The sequence below is a fragment of the Petaurus breviceps genome, unplaced genomic scaffold (assembly GCF_028583685.1).
Source record: "Petaurus breviceps papuanus isolate PSGF00001 unplaced genomic scaffold, PetGlider_PUasm1.0 229, whole genome shotgun sequence".
Taxonomy (NCBI): Eukaryota; Metazoa; Chordata; class Mammalia; order Diprotodontia; family Petauridae; genus Petaurus; species Petaurus breviceps.
In genome coordinates this window covers 8,906,730-8,928,317 of record NW_027185903.1, presented here as the reverse complement: position 1 = coordinate 8,928,317, position 21,588 = coordinate 8,906,730, and the positions used below count along the sequence as shown (strand labels likewise).

The 21,588-nt window shown below is 35.7% G+C and overlaps 1 protein-coding gene across 4 annotated transcripts in view; it reads left to right on the top strand.

The window, feature by feature from the left end:
- Positions 1 to 21,588, top strand: part of LIFR (LIF receptor subunit alpha) — a 95,794-nt gene that overhangs the window by 43,146 nt on the left and 31,060 nt on the right. For all 4 annotated transcript variants that reach the window (XM_069096182.1, XM_069096184.1, XM_069096180.1 and 1 more), the window contains exons 5-8: positions 5,207 to 5,370; positions 14,270 to 14,444; positions 15,581 to 15,838; positions 18,062 to 18,191. In XM_069096182.1, coding sequence (XP_068952283.1) covers positions 5,207 to 5,370; positions 14,270 to 14,444; positions 15,581 to 15,838; positions 18,062 to 18,191 — 727 coding nt within the window. The remainder of the gene's footprint in view (positions 1 to 5,206; positions 5,371 to 14,269; positions 14,445 to 15,580; positions 15,839 to 18,061; positions 18,192 to 21,588) is intronic.

Genomic DNA, 21,588 nt, shown 5'->3' with positions numbered 1-21,588 from the left:
TATAAGTCCTTTCATACACTTCATTGAAATTTTGGCTGTGGCCAAACATTAAGCTACAGAATTTGTAAGATGTAGAAAACCTAAGCTTATGTTAAAAGAGTCTAGGTGACTCAATAAACAAGTCAACCAATCTTAGAAAAAATTTTTAAAACCCAGGGCATAGATAACTTTCATTTCTTCTAAAAACTTATATATCCTTTGAAATATATTGGGGAACAGATAGTCAGAATCATTGAAATGCCTTCCTACCTGATCATCCCTACTGTCATTCTTTTCCCTCCTCCAAATTCTCTTTCATTGTACTGCCAAACTAACATTTCTAAAGCAATCATATCATACCATTCCCTACTTATGAATATATTTTGACTTACTGTTGAGTACCATTAAATTCAAATTCCTGTAGTGAAAAGAGCACTTACTGTTTTGGGAGTTAAGTGATGAGCATTCTAGTCCTGGCCTGGCCCCTAACTAACTGTGAGGGTAAGCCATTTAACTTTGATACAAATTTCTTCTGCAGAATGAGGGAGTAAGCTATAGAATTTCCATCTGGCTTTGATTTTTTTCTGATCTTGTTGTATCCTACTTATACAGCTTTTAAAATGCTTCTTAGTGTTAACCCTTCTCAAGTCAGAGTGGCTTTACGTGTCAAACTTACGCTCTTGCTTTCACATGAGAGTCTGAACTATTTATACCTCTTGTAATGACATCCCTCCTGATTTTCCAACTTGCCACAGAGTCTTAGACTTGGAAAGGACTCCAGAGACCATGAAGTCCTATCATCCAGTCAGATTTCATTGAACTGTTGTTTATAGTATCACTTGTTCTTCTCTAATCCTGTGGGAGCACCCCCATTCTCCATGATCTTTCATAGTTGACCCAGCAGTCATGCTTACCAGTTCTAAAAGTAAACCAGGATATAGTTCATCCATGTGTATGAGTTGAATACATCAAAAGTAGTTAGGTATATTCTTTTCAATCTCATTATTTATCCTAATCAGCCATTTTTTTCTGTCATTTTAAGTTAAAATACCATTCTTCTTGGCAGAGAGAATAGAAGCAAGGTAAGAGCATGGCAGCTCTACCTTCTCTTCCTTTATTGGTATCTTCTTCTTCACTCTGTATGGTGATCCTGATCCTGTAAGCCTCTTCTTTACTTTATTAAAGCTAAGAAGAATTGGTTTTTTAAAAACTAATATCTATATATTTTGATGTTTAATTTCTTCTGTGAAACTTTTTACTCTTTACTGATTGTAAAGTCACCCACGAGCAGCTTTCCAGAGGACTGCTGCTGTAAACAGCTTTCAAGATTCAGTAACCAATCAGAGCAAAACATTCACAGAAAATCAAAATACAGCATTCACAGTGTCACAACTTATCACAGAAAATCAAAATACAGCATTCACTATGTCACAACTCAACAGCTTATCACTAAAATGGCTTCATAGTTTTCGCCAAAATGGTCATATAGTTTTCAACAAAGTACATTCATTTAGTCAATCACAAAATCCTTAATTCAGTCACAAGGTACAAAAATCAAAGTTATCCACCCCTAGGTCACAGTAAATCATAATCTTCTCAGTAGGTACACAGTATCCAAGTAAAGTCTTGTTTCAGCTTGACTCGAGGCTGGCTCTCAACTTCTGTGGTTCCTCTTCCATGGTCCCAGCTCCAACTGTCACTTGGGTTCAAAGGCAGGCAGCTCCCAGTTCCTTGTCCAATTCTTTGTCCAGTTCCTGTTCCATATTGAAGTTCATAGTTCATCACTCTACCTCAAGTCTTCACGGTTCCTGTTTCTGGGAAGACAAAGCTTGACAGAGCTATAATAATATTCATACACTTTGCCAGCACCATCATCAATTCACTGTCTGCCTGTGAAATCAACTCAGACCCACCAACAAGGTCTGAGAACTCAACACAAATCATCATCATAGAAATCAACACAGACCCACAAACAAGGTCCTAGAGGTCAGCACAAACCATCAGTAAAGTCCCAGAACCTCCAAAACCCTCCTCCAGGACTTCTGTAAACATACAACCCGAAAAATCTTCTTTCAGGGCTTCCAGTAAGGTCCCAGGGTGTCTGTACAAAGTATCACAAACAAACATCAACACAGGCAGAGTGGACAAACAGTGCCAGAATGCCACAAGTTTTTTCCTTCTTGACTCTGCCACCACAAGAGTCCTCAGTTCTGCTCTCTCTAGCCTGGCAATTCTCCTTATATGTGGTCATTAGCTCGTCCCCTTCCTGTTGCAGGAGTTCATGAGTTCTAGGGTTCACAAGTTGTGGGGTTCACTCATTCTGTCTCTTAACAGACTTGATATAACAACTCAAAAGGAACTTGAAGTGAAACAAAGTGTTCATTCAATAGCTGAAACAAAGTGTGAACTACTTCTGTGCTTGCCATTACACTGTTTTATCTCTTTTTTAAACTTCTATTGAAGTGTGTTAATAACAATCAGTTTACTATTTAATTTTTCTCATTGTTTCATGTGTGCTTCATAATTTTAACTCGATTATAAATTTCTTAAATTTATAAATCTAGTCTTACATTTCAGGAACTGAAACACCTCAGTGCTAGGAACATAGTACATTCAATAAATACTTGATTAAATGATTGATTTGAATAGAGCTTGCCTGAAGTCTTTCTATATGTAGGATCCACTTCATATATGATGAAAATTAGCAAGTCACATGAATAGTAAAGGAAATGTTCAATATATTTGAACAAAATGTTTTAGACATCCTCAGTTTCATAAAGCATTTTTTATAATTATAATAAGTCTCATCCATTTGTTAAAAAGGCTTCTATTTGAATGTAATGACACCAAGTTTAATTATTGTCCTGAAAAATACTAGAACTATGCATGGGACTGCAGGAATTAGAGTTGCAGATTACCTTGTAGATTGTCTATTCCAGTTTCGTTTAAAATATTCTTCAAATAATTTGCTAGTAAGAGAATGATAATTGCCCCTGGTTAGTTTTATTTAATGTTTTATTTAAGGTTTTATTGTATTTATTTGCAATACTTGAAACCTTTCTGGCCTGTTGAGTTTTCATAGTTTAAATATTTCTTCTCTTATTTTCCTTAATATAGAAATTGTAATTTATTGTGGTCTTTTCTGCAAGATAATCAGCAGTCTTAAATTATAGAGTCATAGAATTTGTAGAATTAAAAAAAGACCTTAGATGTTATAAAAAAAAAAATCCACCCATTTTCTCCTTTTCAAGCTGAGGGCTCAAAATCAGGCAAAGAAGAATTGATATAATTTGCCCAAGTCATATCTAGTTGTTATCAGAGCCAGGGACTCAGAACTCAAGTCTTGTGAGTCAAACTATTCTTTCCACTACATTATTGAATCTCTTTAGAAAGTGGTAGGTAGTCATAATAATTTTATATCTGAACTAAAAGAGAATTTGAAGACTTATCACTTGCAAATGTGGAGTATATTTGATACCTTTTTTAGGAATGACTGACAGAAAATTGGTTATCTTGAAACTGGATTAGGAATGATTCCCCAAAGTCATTGCCTGGTACTTTTGTGGTGATTCTTTGATTTGATTTGACTCTGCTACCCTGCTAACATAAAATGCCATCTTCAGAATAATTTGATTGGCTGTTTATCATTATGACTTAAAATGAAATAGAAATGCAATTTAATATATTTAGAAGTTAACTAAAATTTTTTAAAATTTGAGAAATAAACCTTTTGACTTTTAATACCTTAAATGGTTTTTAAGCCCTAGTAATATTCATGACAGCATAATTGATTTTATTATTGGTTTGAATATATACTTCAGTGACAAAATCAGGAATACAATAAATTAAAAATACTAATCCTTGTTTCCCCATCATGTCATTTATCAATGTAAGTGATTTTGAAAAACATAAAATCTTTATAGAATCTTTGCATTCATAATTGGAGGAAAAGAAACTGAAAAGTGAACTGATACCAGAGGTATATGTTTAGGTAGGCCTGCCTCCTCAGAAATACATTCCCTTGTTATACGTAACCAAATGAAATAATATATAGAACAAAAGTGTTTTGTAAATTGTAAATCACTATATAAATTCTACCAATTAGAAATCTGTTCGAGTTAACAAGACTTTTTTAGAAAAACATACCTTTAGATATGGGTTAAGGCTTTATCTGTAATTATTAACTTGAAAATATATATTTAAATTGAAATAATATATTATTATTAGCTTGAAATAATTTAGACACATTACTTGTCTCATAAGGTAGCTGAGATATATACTGTGGCAGCTGATTTGATAAATATTCCAATACTTGAGAATTTCATATGGTTATATAGAGAAAAGGTGTACTTTTTTTTTTTAAAGCATAAGGTATTTGGGAGAGTAGGGTAGATAACATCCTGCCTTATAAAAAAAGGTAGGGATATTACACCAGGAATATAAAAGTATCACAAATGAGGTCAGATAAAAAACAATACCAAAGTCTGAGAGAAGGTATAGACAATGAGATTGGAAAAATGTTGGAGACCAACAGCCCATTTTGAAATTTTGTCTTTCACTAAGAGGAGAAAGCTTCCTTCTTCTAGAACAATGTGACCCTGTGACTTCCAGTAATCAGAACCTGAAACAATATTATTATTAATGTAGTTCAGCTACATTAAGCTTACTTTACATAGGTTCTTGTAGGCTCACCTGGTCTCTTATCCGATATTAGGGTATTATGTTTATGGAAAATGCACAAATTCCACACAAATAATTTACCAATGAACTTCTGAAATATAACCATTTTACATTTTGGGAATACTATTGATCATATTTATGTGGAATTAAAAAAAAATAAACATGTGTTTTCATTGATGTATGTGTGGGTATGTATCTGTTGACTTAGCATTATGGTAAAGAGGAGGCTTTGGAGTCAGGAAAAACTAGGCTCAAATTTCATTTATGTATCATTAGCTTCTCAGTGCCTCCTACACAAATGAAATCACAGGTCCAGTTCAAAAAAGCAAAAGTTAAAAAAATATATATACACATACATACATTTAGATATATATACATATTTTAATATGCATATCCATTTATATGTATATACATGTATAATTTTGGTAAGAATTTTCTATTTAAATATTGTCTTCCTTTTTCAATTTTTATGAAGAATTACATTTTTATACTAACTATGAAGTTGATTATTTTAATGTTAGTAATTTATTGTTTTTCTTTTCAAAAGCCTTCATTCCAGCCACTTTACAGATTTTTAATTTGACGGCTGATTTTCCAACTTCAACTTTGTACCTAAAGTGGAATGACAATGGCTCTGTTTTGCCCCATCACTCAAATGTCATCTGGGAAATTATTGTCCTATATAAAGAAGACATGGAAGTTGCAACAGTAGTAAGTTTTCTGTTGTCTTAAAAAAAATGTTACTTTCTTCTTTCTAAGTTATATGAGAAGTTGGATTTTCATAACATCCAGTGTTCTTTTGGCATTGTTACCCTACTAAACTTTTGGATTTGGGGGATAGATGAGGTAACTTTTCAGGTTAATTCATATTTTTTGACCTTAAACTAATCATTTAACCCTTCTTGGCCTAAATTTAATCATGTTTCAAATGAGGGAATTGAACTGGATAGCCTTTAAAGTCCGTTCTAGTTCTAGATCTGTGATCCTGTAAGAAAAAAAAGCAAAAAACCATTATACTGGTATATCATAATTTACTTTGCAGTTTTTATACTTTTTTGGAATTATTTCCCTGTGAATTATTTTCAGTTGGCTTCTTTTTATTTTGCTTTATTTTATCAGTAATGAGAAACTGTGAGGGCCTGTACCAAGTAATATATTTTTCTTTAGTCCCTTGCTCCTTCTTTAATAATGCTATTTATGTTATCTAATAGCTTTGTATTATACTAATGGATTGTATATTTAATAATTGAACTCTGATAGCAAATAGAAGAATTAATATGTTGCATAGTCACTGTATCTACCTTATCATTTCCTATTTGGACAGCTATGCTATATTACATGTAGTATGTGTGTGGGGATCTGCTATACATTTTGACTATATTCTAAGTGACTGTGCCAAGTGCTTCAGGGACCAAAAAAGAATGAATGAAACAGACCCTGCTCTTGTAGGGCTTACAGTATGAAGGGGGAGATAATGCTACAACAACAGAAGGTATAATGTGAATGTACAAGAAAAGAAAGATAAAGTGCTGTGTTCAGAGAATAGAGATAGTAGTACTGTCTCAAGGAATTAAGAAATGTTTAATGTGGACCTTGAAGGATTGTTATATATCCTTTATTTTATGCATGCAGGCACACATGCTTATGTGTCGTATAAAAATAAGAATTCTGTATCACAAACGTATGTGTGCATACACACATATATTTATTTATATGTAATGAGTGAGAGTGAAATTAATTTATTCAGTCATTCTGATTAATTGCAGAAACGAAGGGACAGCTAGTCAACAAATATTTATTAACTTCTTGCTGCATGCCAGGCACTGTGGCACACACTGGAGACATAAATGTTGTGACTGAAATGATCTCTGCTAACGGGGAAGACAACATATATGGCTTTGTGTAGAATAAATATAAATTAGTACAAAGTAGCTAAATACAAGGTAATTTTAGAGGGAAGGGACTGGTGGCTGGGTGGGTGAGGGAAAGCTTCATGTTGAAGGGGATGGAAAAGATAGGTTGAGGCTATGTTGTGAAGGATTTAAAAGCTAAGTGCTGGCAATCCAAATAGAAAGAATGAACTTCTATCAGGGGAGGCAACTTGATCATTTATTGTATACAGAATTATTATAAAATAAACAAGATAGGGAGGGTGAGTCCTAGCATTTGGAGATGGGTAAGGATCAGGGAAGACTTCAGGTACAAGGAGGTTCTTTAGCTGAATGTTCAAGGAAGAAAGGATCCCCTGAGAGAGTGAGTGTAGTCCAGGCATGAGGGATGACCAGTGCAAAAGTGATATGAAGTTTTGTTTGTGAGGGACAAAAAGTTTTGACTAGATCATCAAATAGGGGAGGAGGAATAATGTCCAGTCAGGTTGGAAAGGTAATTTGAGGCCAGGTTGTGTAATACTTTAAGTGCTAAAAGGAGATTGTATTTTATCCTAAAGGTAATAGGAAGCCACTGGGTTGAATTGGGCAGGGGAGTCACAATCAGATCCATATTTAAGGAAAATCATCTTTGTAGAATTATGTAGTATGGTCTAGAATGGTGAGAAATTTGAGGCAGGGAGCTATTAGGGGGGTGTTGTAATGATTTAGGTGATTAGTTTAGATAAGGGCCTGGACTCAAATAAGAGTTTTGTGAGTAGTTAGAAAAAAAGAGGCAAGATGCAAGAGGTGTTGTAGAGGTAGAAATGGCAAGATTTGGCATATGATTGGATTTGTGGGTTGAGGAAAAATGAGGAGTTCAAGGCTGTTAAGGTTGAACTGGGGTTGGGGGACAGGGAAGATGGTTGTGCCTGTGACAGAAATACAGAAGGTAGAGGAGTATGTTTAAGGGGAAAGATGAGTTCTGTTTTGTACATATTTAGTTTGAGAAATTCCCAGGATGTCCAGTTTAAAATGTCCAATAGGTAATTGGTGATGTGGGATTGGAGTTGAGGAGAGAGACTGGGGCTAGATGTTGGGGTGCCCTGTATAGAGCTGTATACCTCTGTAAGAGGAGGTACTTAAGCCCATGGAACTGTTACATCACCAAGAAAGCAAGTATATAGAAAAAAGAGTAGAGGACCTAGAACAGGGCATTGGAGAATACCCACCAAGGGGCATAATGTGAGAAAAAGGGATTTTGTTAAATAGGAGGCAAACCAGGAGAGAGTATTTGTCATGACAATCATGTCAAAAAATCTTTGTCAAAGAAAATCATCCATAAGGAAAGTGGTCATCACTGTTAGATACAACAAATAGGTCAAGAATGGTTTGAACTTAAAAAAAAATCAGATTGGCAATTAAGAGATCGTTGGTAATTTGAGAGAACAGTTTCAGTGGCATTCACTTGGAGCACTTACACTTACACTTCTTTCACTTGGAGCTTTGCAAAAAATAAATAAATAAATAAATAAAGCAATGATGACCTTAAAATCAATCAATGATCAGAATAAACTCTTCTTAGAATCGTACCTTTGGATTCTAAAAATTTTCAAAAATAATCAACCATGTTGCTCTTGTTAAAAAATAGTGGATAGTTTTTAGTGAAAGCAAAAAAAAAAAATAGTTTTTTGTATCTTTAATGTAATAATTGCCCCAGGAATTCAGAGTAAAGGGAGGTAGGTACTTTAGGCCAGCATACTTAGGGGAAGGCCATGCACAGACAGTATTTTAGCTAGACCCTAAAGGATGGTATGAGAGTTAAAGTAAAAAAAGACCTGGAGGCTATGACCCTGAGACGCATCGAGATCACACAGAAGATTTCCTCTTCTCTGAGTATTGGTAAATACTATGACCTTCAGACTCTATGTTCAGGCCTTCCTATTAATTAATATTAGAAGCAATATGGCATAATGGACAGAGTGCTCAATATGGAGTCATTCATTTATTTGACAAGCATTTATTAATCACCTCATTCGCTAAGCATAGTACTAGATATTGGAAATACTGAGATGGGGGGCAGAGCCAAGATGGTGGAGTAGAAGCACAAACTTGATGTGAGCTCCCACTCCAGTCACTTCCAATACATGTAAAAAAAAATGACTAAACAAACTTTAGAGCTACAGAACTCACAAAGAGAGAAACAAATCTCCCGCTGAAGGCAGCTCAGCAAGCCAACAGGAAGGGTCTGGCACACTGAGCTAGGAGCCAAGCACAGTCCCATGTGAGCTGCTTGGTTCTGGCCCCAGGGTGGCCCTGACCAGTGGTGGCCACAGCAGACTTCAGGAGAGTAAATCACCAGCAGCTGTGGAGGTTTCCAGACTTCTCAACTCATAAACGCCAAAGACAAAAGTAAAAGGTCAGTGTGGAACTCTGTTGTAACAGGGGGGTATGGAAGAGTGCAGTTCAGCCCTGCCCCCAGGGGCAAGAAGTGGCGGAGGCCCAACAGCTGCTTCAGGAGCTCCTGGCCTGTAGATTATAGGGGAACCAACCAACCATTCAGATGGTAATCGCTTTTGCTTTATGCTTGGATCTCGATTGAGGTCTTGGGTGGTAGTCCTGTAGTTTGTGGCTAGTGTGCCAGAGCTTGTGGGGGCTATAGAGAGGGCACCCTCCTAATAGCTCTGGCAGCTGCAAAAACCCCAGCAATTTGGGACAAAGCTCTCTCCATTCTGGAAGCAGAGTTCTGCTGTGGCTAAGAGCTCAAAAGTCAAGTAATTGGCTGGCAAGATGAGCAAGCAGAGGAAGCACAAACAGACCATAGAATCTTTTTTTGGGGACAAAAAGAATCAAGGCATGGAACAGGAGGAAGACAACACAGTCAGAACTCCTGCATCAAAAGCCTCCAAAAAAAATGTGAATTGGTTACAGGCCATGGAGGAGCTCAAGAAGGATTTTGAAAATCAAGGAAGAGAAGTGGAGGAAAAATTGGAAAGAGAAATGAGAATGATGTAAGAAAATCATGAAAAGCAAGTCAACAGCCTGTTAAAGGAGACCAAAAAATACACTGAAGAAAATAACACCTTAAAAAATAGACTAACTCAAATGGCAAAAGAGGCCCAAAAAGCCAGTAAGAAGAATGCCTTAAAAACCTGAATTTGCCAGATGGAAAAGGAATTTCAAAAAGTCACTAAAGAGAATAACTCCTTCAAAATTAGATTGGAGCAACTGGAATGACTTTATGAGAAATCAAGATACTATAAAACAGATCCAAACAAATGAAAAAATAGAAGGCAACATAAAATATCTCATTGGAAAAACCACTGACCTGGAAAATCAGGAGGGATCATTTAAAAATTATTGGACTACCTGAAAGCCATGATCAAAAAAAAGAGCCTAGACACCATCTTTCAAGAAATTATCAAGCAAAATTGCCCTGATTTTCTAGAATCAAAGGGCAAAATAGAAATTGAAAGAATTCGCCGATCGCCTCTTGAAAAAGATCCCCAAAAGAAAACTCCTAGGAATATTATAGCCAAATTCCAGAGTTCCCAGGTCAAGGAGAAAATACTGCAAGCAGTCAGGAAGAAACAGTTTGAGTATTGTGGAAACATAATCAGGGTAACACAAGACTAGAAGCTTCTACATTAAGAGATTTGAATATGATATACCAGAGGTCAAAGGAACTAAGACTGAAACCAAGAATCACCTACCCAGCAAAATTAAGTATAATGCTGCAGGGGAAAGTATGGTCATTCAATGAAATAGAGGATTTTCAAGCATTCTTGATGAAAAAACCAGAGCTGAACAGAAAATTTGACTTTCAGATATGAGAAGCAAGAGAAACATGAGAAGGTAAACAGGAAAAAGAAATCGTAAGGAACTTATTAAAGTTGAACTCTTTACATTTCTACATGGAAAAACGATAATTGTAATTCATAAGACTTTTCTCAGTATGAGGATAGTTGAAGGGAATATGTGTGTATATATATATATACATACATATATGTATGTATAGGAGGGTGTATGTGTATATAAATATATATGTGAGTGGGGGCATATGTATGTTCATATATATATAGACAGAGGGCACAGGATGAGTTGAATATGAAGGGATGATATCTAAAAAACAAAATTAAAGGGTGGCTAGGTGGCGCAGTGAGTAAGAGTGCCAGCCCCAGAGTTGGGAGGACCCAGGATCGGTTCCGGCCTCAGATACTTAACACCCACACAAAAAAAACTGGCTGTGTAACCTTGGGCAAATTACTTAACCCCAGTTGCTTTTTAAAATAAATAAATAATGAATCAATTAAAATTAAGAGGTGAGAGAAGAATTTATTGGGAGAAAGAGAAAGGGAGAGAGAGATTAGGGTAAATTATCTCACATAAAAGAGGCAAGAGAAGACTTACAATGTAGGGGAAGAGCAGGAAGGTGAAAGGGAATGGGACAACCTTATTCTCATTGAATTTGGCTTAAGGAGGGAATAACATACACACTCAATTGGGTATCTTACCCTACAGGAAAACAGGGGTGTAGGGGATAAGAAGGGGATTGGTAGAAGTGAGGGCAGATTGGGGGAAAGGGTAGTTAGAAGCAAACATTTTTGAAAAGGGATAAGGTCAAAGGAGAAAATAGAATAAGTGGGGGGGGCAGGATAGGATGGAGGGAAATATAGTTAGTCTTTCATAGCATAACTACTAACTACTATGGAAATGATTTGGGTAAAACTACACATGTACAACCTATATTGAATTGCTTCTCTTCCCAGTGGAGGCAGGTGAGGAGGGAAGAAGGGAAAAAATCTGGTACTCAATGTTTTAAAAACAAATGTTTAAAAAAATTGTTTCTTACATGCAACTGGGAAATGAGATATACAGGCACTGGGGTATAGAAATCCATCTTGCCCTACTGGAAGGTTAGGGGGGTGATGGGGGAGGATATAAGAGAGAGCAGATTAGGGGAAGGAGTATTCAGTAGGCTTGCTATTTGGGGGGGGGTTAGGGGAAAGATGGGGAGAAAAAAATGTAACTCAAAATCTTGTGGAAATGAATGTTGAAAACTAAAAATAAATAAATAAATATTTTAAAAAAGATATAAGCAGGAAACACCATGCAAGAGGAAAAGATGGTGAAAAGTATCAAAGACCAGGGGATGATAAGGTCAAGAAGATTGAGAACCAAAAACAGGCTTTCCGATTTGGCTATTATCAGAAATTGATTTCATTTTATCAGTAGAAATGACATTAAAGACTGTTCAATGACATTAAAAAAAAAAAAGAAAATACTGAGACAGGAAAGTCTATGTCCTTGAGCAGCTGGCATTCTGTTGGTTCTGATTCTAACATTCCCAGGCTAGAATAAGCCTGAAACATATCCTAGGCCTAGGGAATTCAGTGCTCATTAAACATTAAAGCCAGTAATCATTGATCTAGGTTTCCTGGAGTTGAGAGCTCTCCAGGTGAGAGCTCTCCAGATGTCTCTCTTTGTCGTGAATAAACTTCAGGTACACTCTGTTGCTTAGTGAAACAATGTAGATCTGGTATAGTTATCACCATTTATTTTGTTCACACTCAAAATGCAAAAAGATTCATAGAACATGCTGACAGAAACTTAACTCAGTCTTAAAACAGTAATCTGTAACTCCTGTTATATTCTCCAAAGAGGTTGATTTTTAAAAAAAACATTAAAGCATGAGACACTTCCTAGAACTGCTGAGCAGCCATTTATTTCACATATACCTTGCCTCTCACTGTCTAAACATCTATCTCAGTGTCTAAAACTTAGGCTCATATTCCTGTCAACGGTCACGTTCTTCTACAAATAACCCCACTTGCTTCTGGTTAGCACTGACTGGGGAACTTAGAAACATTTGAACTCAGCGTACCTCCAAAGCTAGAAACATTTGTCTCAGGATCTCTGTTCAGTTAGTTTGGCATGAGGAAAAAAAAAAAACAACAGAAGGGGAAGCTAGGGCTGTGAGATTGAGTCTTAGACTCACTTGGGCCCCTATGTAGGGCCCGAAGCCATTGCTTCCAGCTAAGAGGAGGGGGGAAGGGAAGAAATTCCCTGCCACCCCCCAAGAGAAGTTCCAAAGGAGAACTGTCAGAATCCTAAGGCACATGTTGAGAACATGGGAAGAAGAGAAGAAATAGGGAAGTTGTCTTTCTTTAAAGTATACTGAATGGGTAGCTCTTCTGGCCCAGTGGCCAGCAAGGGACCATCCAAAATATTTTAGTACTGAGTATTTGTGGACTTAGAAACAGGATTGCCCAGTTCTATGCAGTGTGCTGTATCCCTATTACTTTTCCCTCCACTTATATATTTGCTGTCCTCAGAAAATTATCTGGGGGTATTTGGGCACATTTGTTCACATTGCCAGTTATGAAAACTTTTCTCGGGACCTAGGGAGGCTCCAGTAGTCCATTGCACAGTTCTTAGACAACCTCCAAAGTAAGTCCTATGTTAAGAGTTTAGCAAACCCTCAAATACAAAGATAAACAAATTCAGCAAACAAACGACATTTTCCTTAGTTTATCTTAGATCCTAAACTTACCTGTTGCTTATAAGCTTATAAGGGCTTGTCCCAACCTAAACAAAAAGATTAAAATGGAAGTAAAATTATTAAAATCATAATATAGAGGAAATTAAAAAAAAACATAAACATTCCTTCTCTGGGGGAAACTTTAATGAGTGATGAGCTACCAGGACAGACAACTTTCTCTTCTCTCTTCCTTTATTGTGAATGTGTCATTTAGGATATTGACAGTTCTCACTTGAGACTTCCCCTTTCTTGAGTCTAGTTAATGGAAGAGAAATCCTGAGATGAATGTCTAGTACTCTGAGTTCAAGAGTTCTAGATTCCTCACTCAGTGCTAACTGGCATTGAGACTCTTCCAACAGTTAAGGAACTAGGGATAGGCTGGAAGTCACCCTCTCACCCTTGGGTGAGAAACCAAACTGTATCCCTGAAGTACCCTTGTTTCTCTGATGCCCATTGGATAATATGGATGGATGACAAAATATTTAAAATACCCTTAGGTATTCCTGCGACACATAAAACTTGCCAAATGGAGGTTTAGACTTGCCTAGTAATAGGACAAGTTTAGTGTCAAAATAAAGCAAACAAACTCAGATGAGTCTTGAACATATATGAAACTTTCCAAGAAGAATTAAAGCAATCAGGGCTGATTGAAATCAGCCCCTCAGACCCCAGATTATGTCCTTTAGTATAATAGAAGTCTTATGAGGCTCTACTAGAAGAATTAAACAATCAGGGTTGATTAACTATTGTTACTCTTGCATCTCTACCAGACTTAACATATAGAAGGGACTTAATAAATATTTGTTGAATTGAATTAATTGCTTTCTTTGATCTTCAGGTTTTGTAGACTGATTCATATTCTTTTCTTCCTGTGAAACAGAAAACATATTTTTTTTCCACCTAGACCAGTGGTATTCAAACATTTCAGGTTATGGAATTCTTCAGTCATGTGTTTAATTATCCCAGAATTCTAGGCCCTTGGAACTGGGGAAGAGTTTGGAGTTAATGAGACAAGTATAACTTTGACATGGTCACACTTTTTGAAAATTTGAAAATGTGATTCCCATGTAAGGCAATAGAAGACCACTGACCTTAAACTATTAAATTTTAGATGATTACATAGTATAAAAATGATTTTCTCTTTCTGTCCTTAAAGAGATTATTGTCACTACTTTGAAATATGATTTTTTCCCTCTTTTTTTAGGGAACACATAACACAACTCTGATTGGTAAGGATTCAATCCATCACTGGAGCTGGACCTCAGATATCCCTTTGGAATGTACTCTACATTATGTGAAAATTAGATATTACATTGATGATCTTCATTTTTCTGGTCAAAAAGAGTGGAGTGAATGGAGTCCACTTAGAAATATTTCCGGTAATCCATGTAATCAATTTAAAGTAATTAGTAGAACCCAGTTATCACATGATTGGGGGGGGGGGTCAACACAAAATGTAGTGCTTTGAAACTCTTAAGTTTTATGAATACTCTGTATCTTCATTGAAATGTTAATTGATGTAATGAAACATTTCATTTGTCTTATCTCTTTATCCATAGTAGGAAAAAAAATGGTTGGAAAGTTAAAAGAAAAAAAACATTTTATGATACAGTAAATTTTTTATTAATTAATTTTTAGTTTTCAACCTTCACTTCCATAAGCTTTTGAGATTTAAATTTTCTCCACCTCCCTCTCTTCTCCCCTCCCCAAAACACCATGCAGTCTGATATTAGCTTGCATATATATTCTTATTAAAATTATTTTCACATTAGCCATGTTGCAAAGAAGAATTAAAACAAACAGAGGAACCATAAGAAAGAAACAAAGCAAGACAACAGAAGAAAAGGAGAGCAGATAGTATGCTTTGATCTGCATTCAGACTTCATTGTACTTTCTCTAGATGTGGATAACATTTTCCATCATGAGTCTTTTGGAGTTGTCTTAGATCCTTGTCATTGATTGCTGAGAAGGGCTAAGTCTTTTGAAGCTAGTCATCATACAATGTGACTGTTACTGTGTACAATGTTCCTTGGTTCTGCTCACTTCACTCAGCGTCAGTTCATATAAGTCTTTCCATGTTTTTCTGAAGTCTTCCTGCTCAGTATTTCTTAGAGGACAGTAGTATTCCATTGTATTCATATACCACAACTTGTTCAGCCATTCCCAATTGATGGGCATCCCCTCAATTCCCAGTTCTTGGCCACCACAAAAAGAATACTATAAATATTTTTGTACATGTGCATCATTTTCCTATTTTTATGACCTCTTTGGTATACAGCCCTAGAAATGGTATTGCTGGGTCAAAATACAGTAAATTTTTTTATGTTTTCCAGGTGTTAATCTGAATATATAAATAATTTTCAAAAAAAAGTAAAATGAACACATTGATTTTTGATGTGACATTTCAGACTTCTAATTTTTACATCTGTATTATTGCTTACTTTTCCATTACAGAAGATACTTTGATAGAGAATTTCTAAACTTCTTAAACTTTGTATGTTTCTTTTCTTCCTAGGACCTCCCATAAAAGAAAATTATGAGGTTTTTCCTCAAGACAAAGTGGTACCAGTAGGTTCAAATATGACATTTTGTTGTATTGTTGAGGAACCTGTCTTGACGGCACAATTTGGAAGTGAAAGATGTTCTCTTATCCGCCTTGATAATAAAAGTGTTGCAATCAAGATCAACAATATTCCTGTTTCTCCAAGTAGTGGAACAAATGTGGTTTTTACAACAAAGTCAAACATGTATGGAACAGTTGTATTTGCAGGATGTAAGTTATAGAAAACTAAAGAGAACATTGCGGCTAACCTTATTTTTATTTAGTTTGTTAAAGTAACAGTGCTACTTAGATAAGTTCTAGAATTCTTTTTGCTGAAGGTATCCTGTTTCTCCTTACTTGTTTCTCAATGGTAATGAAAATATAAAAACTTTAGAATGTTTAATTATTTTCCTTCTAATCTGAGAATAATTTATGATCTTTCTTTGAATTGTAGCATCTAATGGCTACAATTTTATATGGAATTGTTAACAATATGTTCAGTCTACTCTAAGTCAACTTATATTATTACCTCATTTATCTGATGCCCTCAGGAAATGAATTATTTCACATAAAGTTATTTTTTTCATAAAAATCTAAAAAAAGTCAAGAAATTCTGACAGTATATGTCCCTGACTTTTTCAAAAGAGAATAGTAAATGTATATTATGAGTGGTACAGTGGCAGGAGAGTTAGAATTAGACTCAGAAGTCTAGCCCTTCTCCTTAACTCTGCGACTTCACTGTTTGGATTCTTTGTTTTGTTATGTATACAATACCAGTAGAGTTGCACTACATAGCTTCTAACCTCTGCCCTCCAAGAATTTAGAATTTAAGACAGCAGTGATGCAGGTAATATGTTCAAACAATAAAAATAAAAGAGTGAAAAGAATAAACTAAAAGTTGGAGGGAAAGTGAAGTAATCTAACATTTTTAATGACATCATTATTATGGATACTGTGTTGTAATCCAATGAAAGGGTCTCTTTACACAAAACAGTAACCTCATCACTATTTTCTCCTAGGTTGCCTTATTAAAAAAAAAAAGTTATGCCAGCTTTTTGTAGTTTTTCTATTTTCCCACTTTCTTTTAGCTGTCATTTCCTGTTGTTTTTTGTATCAATGCCTTTCCAACAATTCCCTCTCCCATATCATCAGATTATCTGTGTCTAATCTATTGTAGACTGAGAAACCAGATCAGGCTTATTAGAATATTATGTTTAAAGCATAAATATAAGTAGATTCAGAGTAAGGGCTTAAGGGACATTTATGAGTAAAGGGCATTAACTTACTATGTGTGTTTTGTATTATTTATTTTAACTGCAAAAGACCTTTGCTTACTTCTTGATTTTTGTATTCTGAATAGTTGTACTTGCCAGATAAATGTTCTGAATAAGTGAGATGTTCTACACCATAGGTTTCCTTCCTAGAAAAAATGAATAGTTCGTTTTTTCTTCTAGGGAGGGGACAGAACACAAACCCTTAAGCCTAAAGAGCAGAACATACTTTTTTTTTCTTCTTCATTTTTGCTATTTCTAACCATGTTCTATGTTTATTGTGTTAGTTGTTAGAAAAGAGATGAATTTATCAAATACTCTTCACGTAATCACAGCTTTTTTTCTCCTTAATGTTAAACTGGGCAGAGGTGAACTATATGTTGATCTTCTTACAAAGTGATGGTAGTGTTTAGTTTCATCTTGACCAGCTGTGATACTTATGATCATCATTGTCATCATAATCACTAATTCCCTACAATATACATTAAATATTTAGTAGAGGCTGACCTTGGAGTCAGGAGACCTGAGTTAAAATCTTACCTTAATGTTATTGTTATTATCACAGATTAAAAGTAGTGGTGGGCAGCCAGGTGGTACTCTGGATATAGTCTTGGACCTACAGTCAGGAAGACCTGAGTTGAAATGTGGCCTCAAATACTAGCTATGTGACAATTGGGCAAATCATTTAACCCTGTTTCCCTTAGTTTCTTTATCTGTAAAATGAGCTGGAGAAGGGAGTGGCAAACCATTCCAGTATCTCTGCCAAGAAAACTTCAGTTGGGATCATAAAGAGTTAGAATGAAACAACTGAACAACAAAAATAGCACTTTAGTATTTTAAAACAAATTTTAGTGTAATGATCTGTGAAAAAGTCAAATCAAATCAACGTGTGCCAGGCACTTTGGTAAGAACTGAGAATATAGGAAAGACAGTCCCTGCCCTCAAGGAGCTTATATTTTAATGGAGGAAGACATAAAAGGAAACTGAAAAAAAAACCATACTACATTCAATAAATGCAATTCTTTGAATGCAATTATATAGTTAACTAGTATTGAAATGGGAATGACATGTTCTGTTTTTGGAAGTTGAACAAAAATTAGTTATTAAATAAAACAAATTTATTAAGATACTTTAAGCATACTTCTTCAAGACATGAATACCTATAGATTTTTCTTTTTGTTAGATCCACCTGATATCCCTAGAAAACTGAACTGTGAAACACGAGATTTGAAAGAAATTATATGTAGTTGGAATCCAGGAAGACCAACTGGGTTAGTTGGACCTCGTGATACAAATTATATACTGTATGAAAGGTAAGATTTATTATTAAAAGGTTTAAAACTGTGAATGTTAAGAATAATTCAGTCATTTGATTCCCATATTCCAGGCCTGTGCAGACTTACAACCTGCGGGCATGCCAAAGGATTTTGGGCAGCCCACAAAAAATACAGAAGATGTTTTCCTCTACATTTTTTGCTGGTCACCCAAAATCCTTTTGTGGACTGCGGGTTGTGGTTTAGATCTCAAAATTAAGAAGCTTTAAGATACAAATTAGCCATCACATGAACTTTTTTTTTTCTCTCCTACTCTCCTCTCTCACCCAATTGGAAAAAAAGATAAAGAGTAACAGATATGCACAGTGAAGCAAAATAAATTCTCTCAGTGGCTATATACATACAAACATATGAGTGTGTATACACACATATAGACATTTTATGCACACACACGTATGTGTGTATGTATGTAGGTCTCATTCTGTACCCTAAGTCCTTTAACTTTCTGAAATGGATAATGTGTTCCATCGTTGGTCCTTTGGAATCATGGATGGTCATTGTATTGTTCATAGTTCTTACTGCTTTCAGAGTTGTTTTTATAGTACTGTTATTATATAAATTCATTCTTCCTAAACTTTTGGAATTGTTCATTTTTACATATTGATGTTATACTATGTATTATTCTTCTGGTTCTGCTTACTTCATTCTGTAGCTGTTCATATAAGTTTTCTCATGTCTTTTTGAAATCCTTTAATTTCTAATTTTTGTATCCCAGTAGTACTCCACCACATTCATGTACCATAAGTTAGTCAGGCACTCCTTAATTGATAGGCATCCCCTCAGTTTCCAGTTTTATGTCACTATAGAAAGAGCAACACCTCTTATTTAAGATATTGAGAGCAAATAGTTAACACGGTACAATCTACTCATTTCATGATTGCTTAAGGACACTGAAAAGAACCAAAGAACTTGAGTTCAATTCCTGGCTCTGCCATTTACTGCCTCTATGATCTTGGATAAGTTGCCTGGCCTTTCCAGGCCTTGGTTTCCTGATCACTGTGATGTCAGAGTTGGACCAGGCCTCCTAGGTCCCTTTGAGTTCTTAATCTCTGACCTGATTATGTGTGTTTGTTTTTTACACGTGTATATATGTATGTATATGTGTGTATTGTATGTGTATATACACAATACATGAACATACATATACACACATATAGTCTTATAATGATTGAGGTCAGTTAAGACAGTCAGCACTAATTAAACACCTACTATGTGCCCCGCACTGTACTTTGCTCTGGAGATGCAAAGAAAGGTAAAAGATAGTCCTTGCCCTCAAACTCACATCCAGTGGGAGAGACAGGAAGCAAATATGTACAAATAAGTTATATTCGAGATAAATACATGCAAGAAAAATAGGAAATAATTAACAGAGGGTAGACTCTATAGTTAAAAGGGAGTGGGAAAAGCTTCCTGTAGAAGGTGGGATTTTAGTTGGGACTTTAAGGAAGTTGGAGAAGCCAGGAGGTGGGTATGGGGGGCAGACAGAAAAATTGCCCAGCCAGACCTTACAGATTGAGGGTCTTGTTTATGCAACAGTGAGGAGACCAGTGTCACTGGATCAAAGGATGCATGGTGGGGTATAAGGTGTAAGAAAACTAGAAAGCTGGGGAGGGGAAGGGAGGGTAGATTGTGAAAAGCTTTGAATGCCTAACAGGACTTTGAATTTGATCCTGGGGGTGATAGGGAAATACTGGAATTTATTGAGTACAGAGGTGATGTGGTGAAGACTATGATGACCCTAGGTTCTGGAAGATTATCCCTCCAATAGAGTATACTTTCTGTGAGAATCTATTAAGCTTGAAAGGCTTCAGGAATAGATTGTACATTCACCTGTAGAGGACTGACTCATCATAAGGTTGATTTCCAGGAGATTGATTTGGCCACAACAATACATGAGAAGGCAGCTGATAGAGTGGAGTGAGAGTTGGAGGTGGAGGGATTTTACAACCTAAATTAAATAAAGGAGTATCCCCACCAATGAAATTATCAGTCCTAAGTATTACTTATATAAGTGCTTAATGTTTGCCCTAATGAACTAACCAGTTTAAAAAAAAATGGAAGTTACATGGTTTTGGAATACATTTTTTTTTGGTGTGACTCTGAGAAAATTGCCACTTCACCAGGTTTCCTTATCTATAAAATGGGAACAATAATAGTACCTATCCATGCCAGCTCACAGAGTTGTGGTGAAAATAAAATGAGACGAAAGATTTAAAAGCCTTTCTTATTTTAGGCTTATACTAAGCTAAGTTTTCCATGAGTAAAATCATCTGATTGCAAGGAAAGTTGCCTGGCAGTGTGCTTTGTGTTAAAGTTAACATCAGAAAATCAACATAATTGAAAAATTCACACATGAATAATTAAGCTTTGATGGTTTTCAACTATAAGCAGTAGGTGACTGAACTATTCTGAGGTCTCTGTTGCTTATGGAATCCAGCTCATTACTATTTTTTTACACCACATCTTATATTGTTGTATATATACTGAGTCAGTAAGCATTTATTAAGTGCCTACTATATAGTAGGAATCATGTTAAGCATTGGAGATTCAAAGAAAGGCAAAAAATAATCCCTTATCGCAAGGAACTTTTGTATTCCCAGAGGCATGAGCTGTTTTGAATAGAAAAAAACCTAGTCACAAAAAAAATATCCATTCATGTACTTAACATTTGAAATTATGTTAATGAGTAATAGTCCTTCACTAAACTCCTACTCAGATGTTTCATTGTGGTATGGCAGTAACCTGGCATTCTAGAGGGCTTGGTGAGTGAAAACAAAAGCCCTTTCAGGACCTACTAAATGGTAAAGGCACAGCATCAGAGAGTGAGTCTATTGTCTAAGGATCAGCCTAGCTAGGTTTCAAGGGGTTCATTAACTTTTACAGCCTTATGCCACCTTACCTTTCCACCTTTATGTCATACTCTTCTCTGCAATATGCTCTGGGCTCCAGCCAGATTGGATTACCACATATAGTAGGAAAAGAACCCATTTCCCCACCATTCACCACTATGCCCTTGGGTCTTATTGTTCTTGGAGGAAAGGTCATCCTGTTACTTCAATTCCTACACATCCTTTAAAGCCCGGTTAAATGCCACCTTCTCAGTAAAACCTTAACTGATTGCTCAAAGTCAGTAAGATTAATTTTCCCTTCATGAGCTTTATATAGCTATAAAATAAGGATCATAAACAATAACCCTTACATCCCAGGGTTGTTGTGAGGGTCAAATGAGATATTTATAAAAACTATATTCCTGGCATATAGTAACCACTTAATAAATTCCTTTCCTTTTTTCTTTTTCCTTTCTTTTGTCCTGTCATTTGTCCTTTCCATTCCTTTCCTTTCCTTTCCTTTCCTTTCCTTTCCTTTCCTTTCCTTT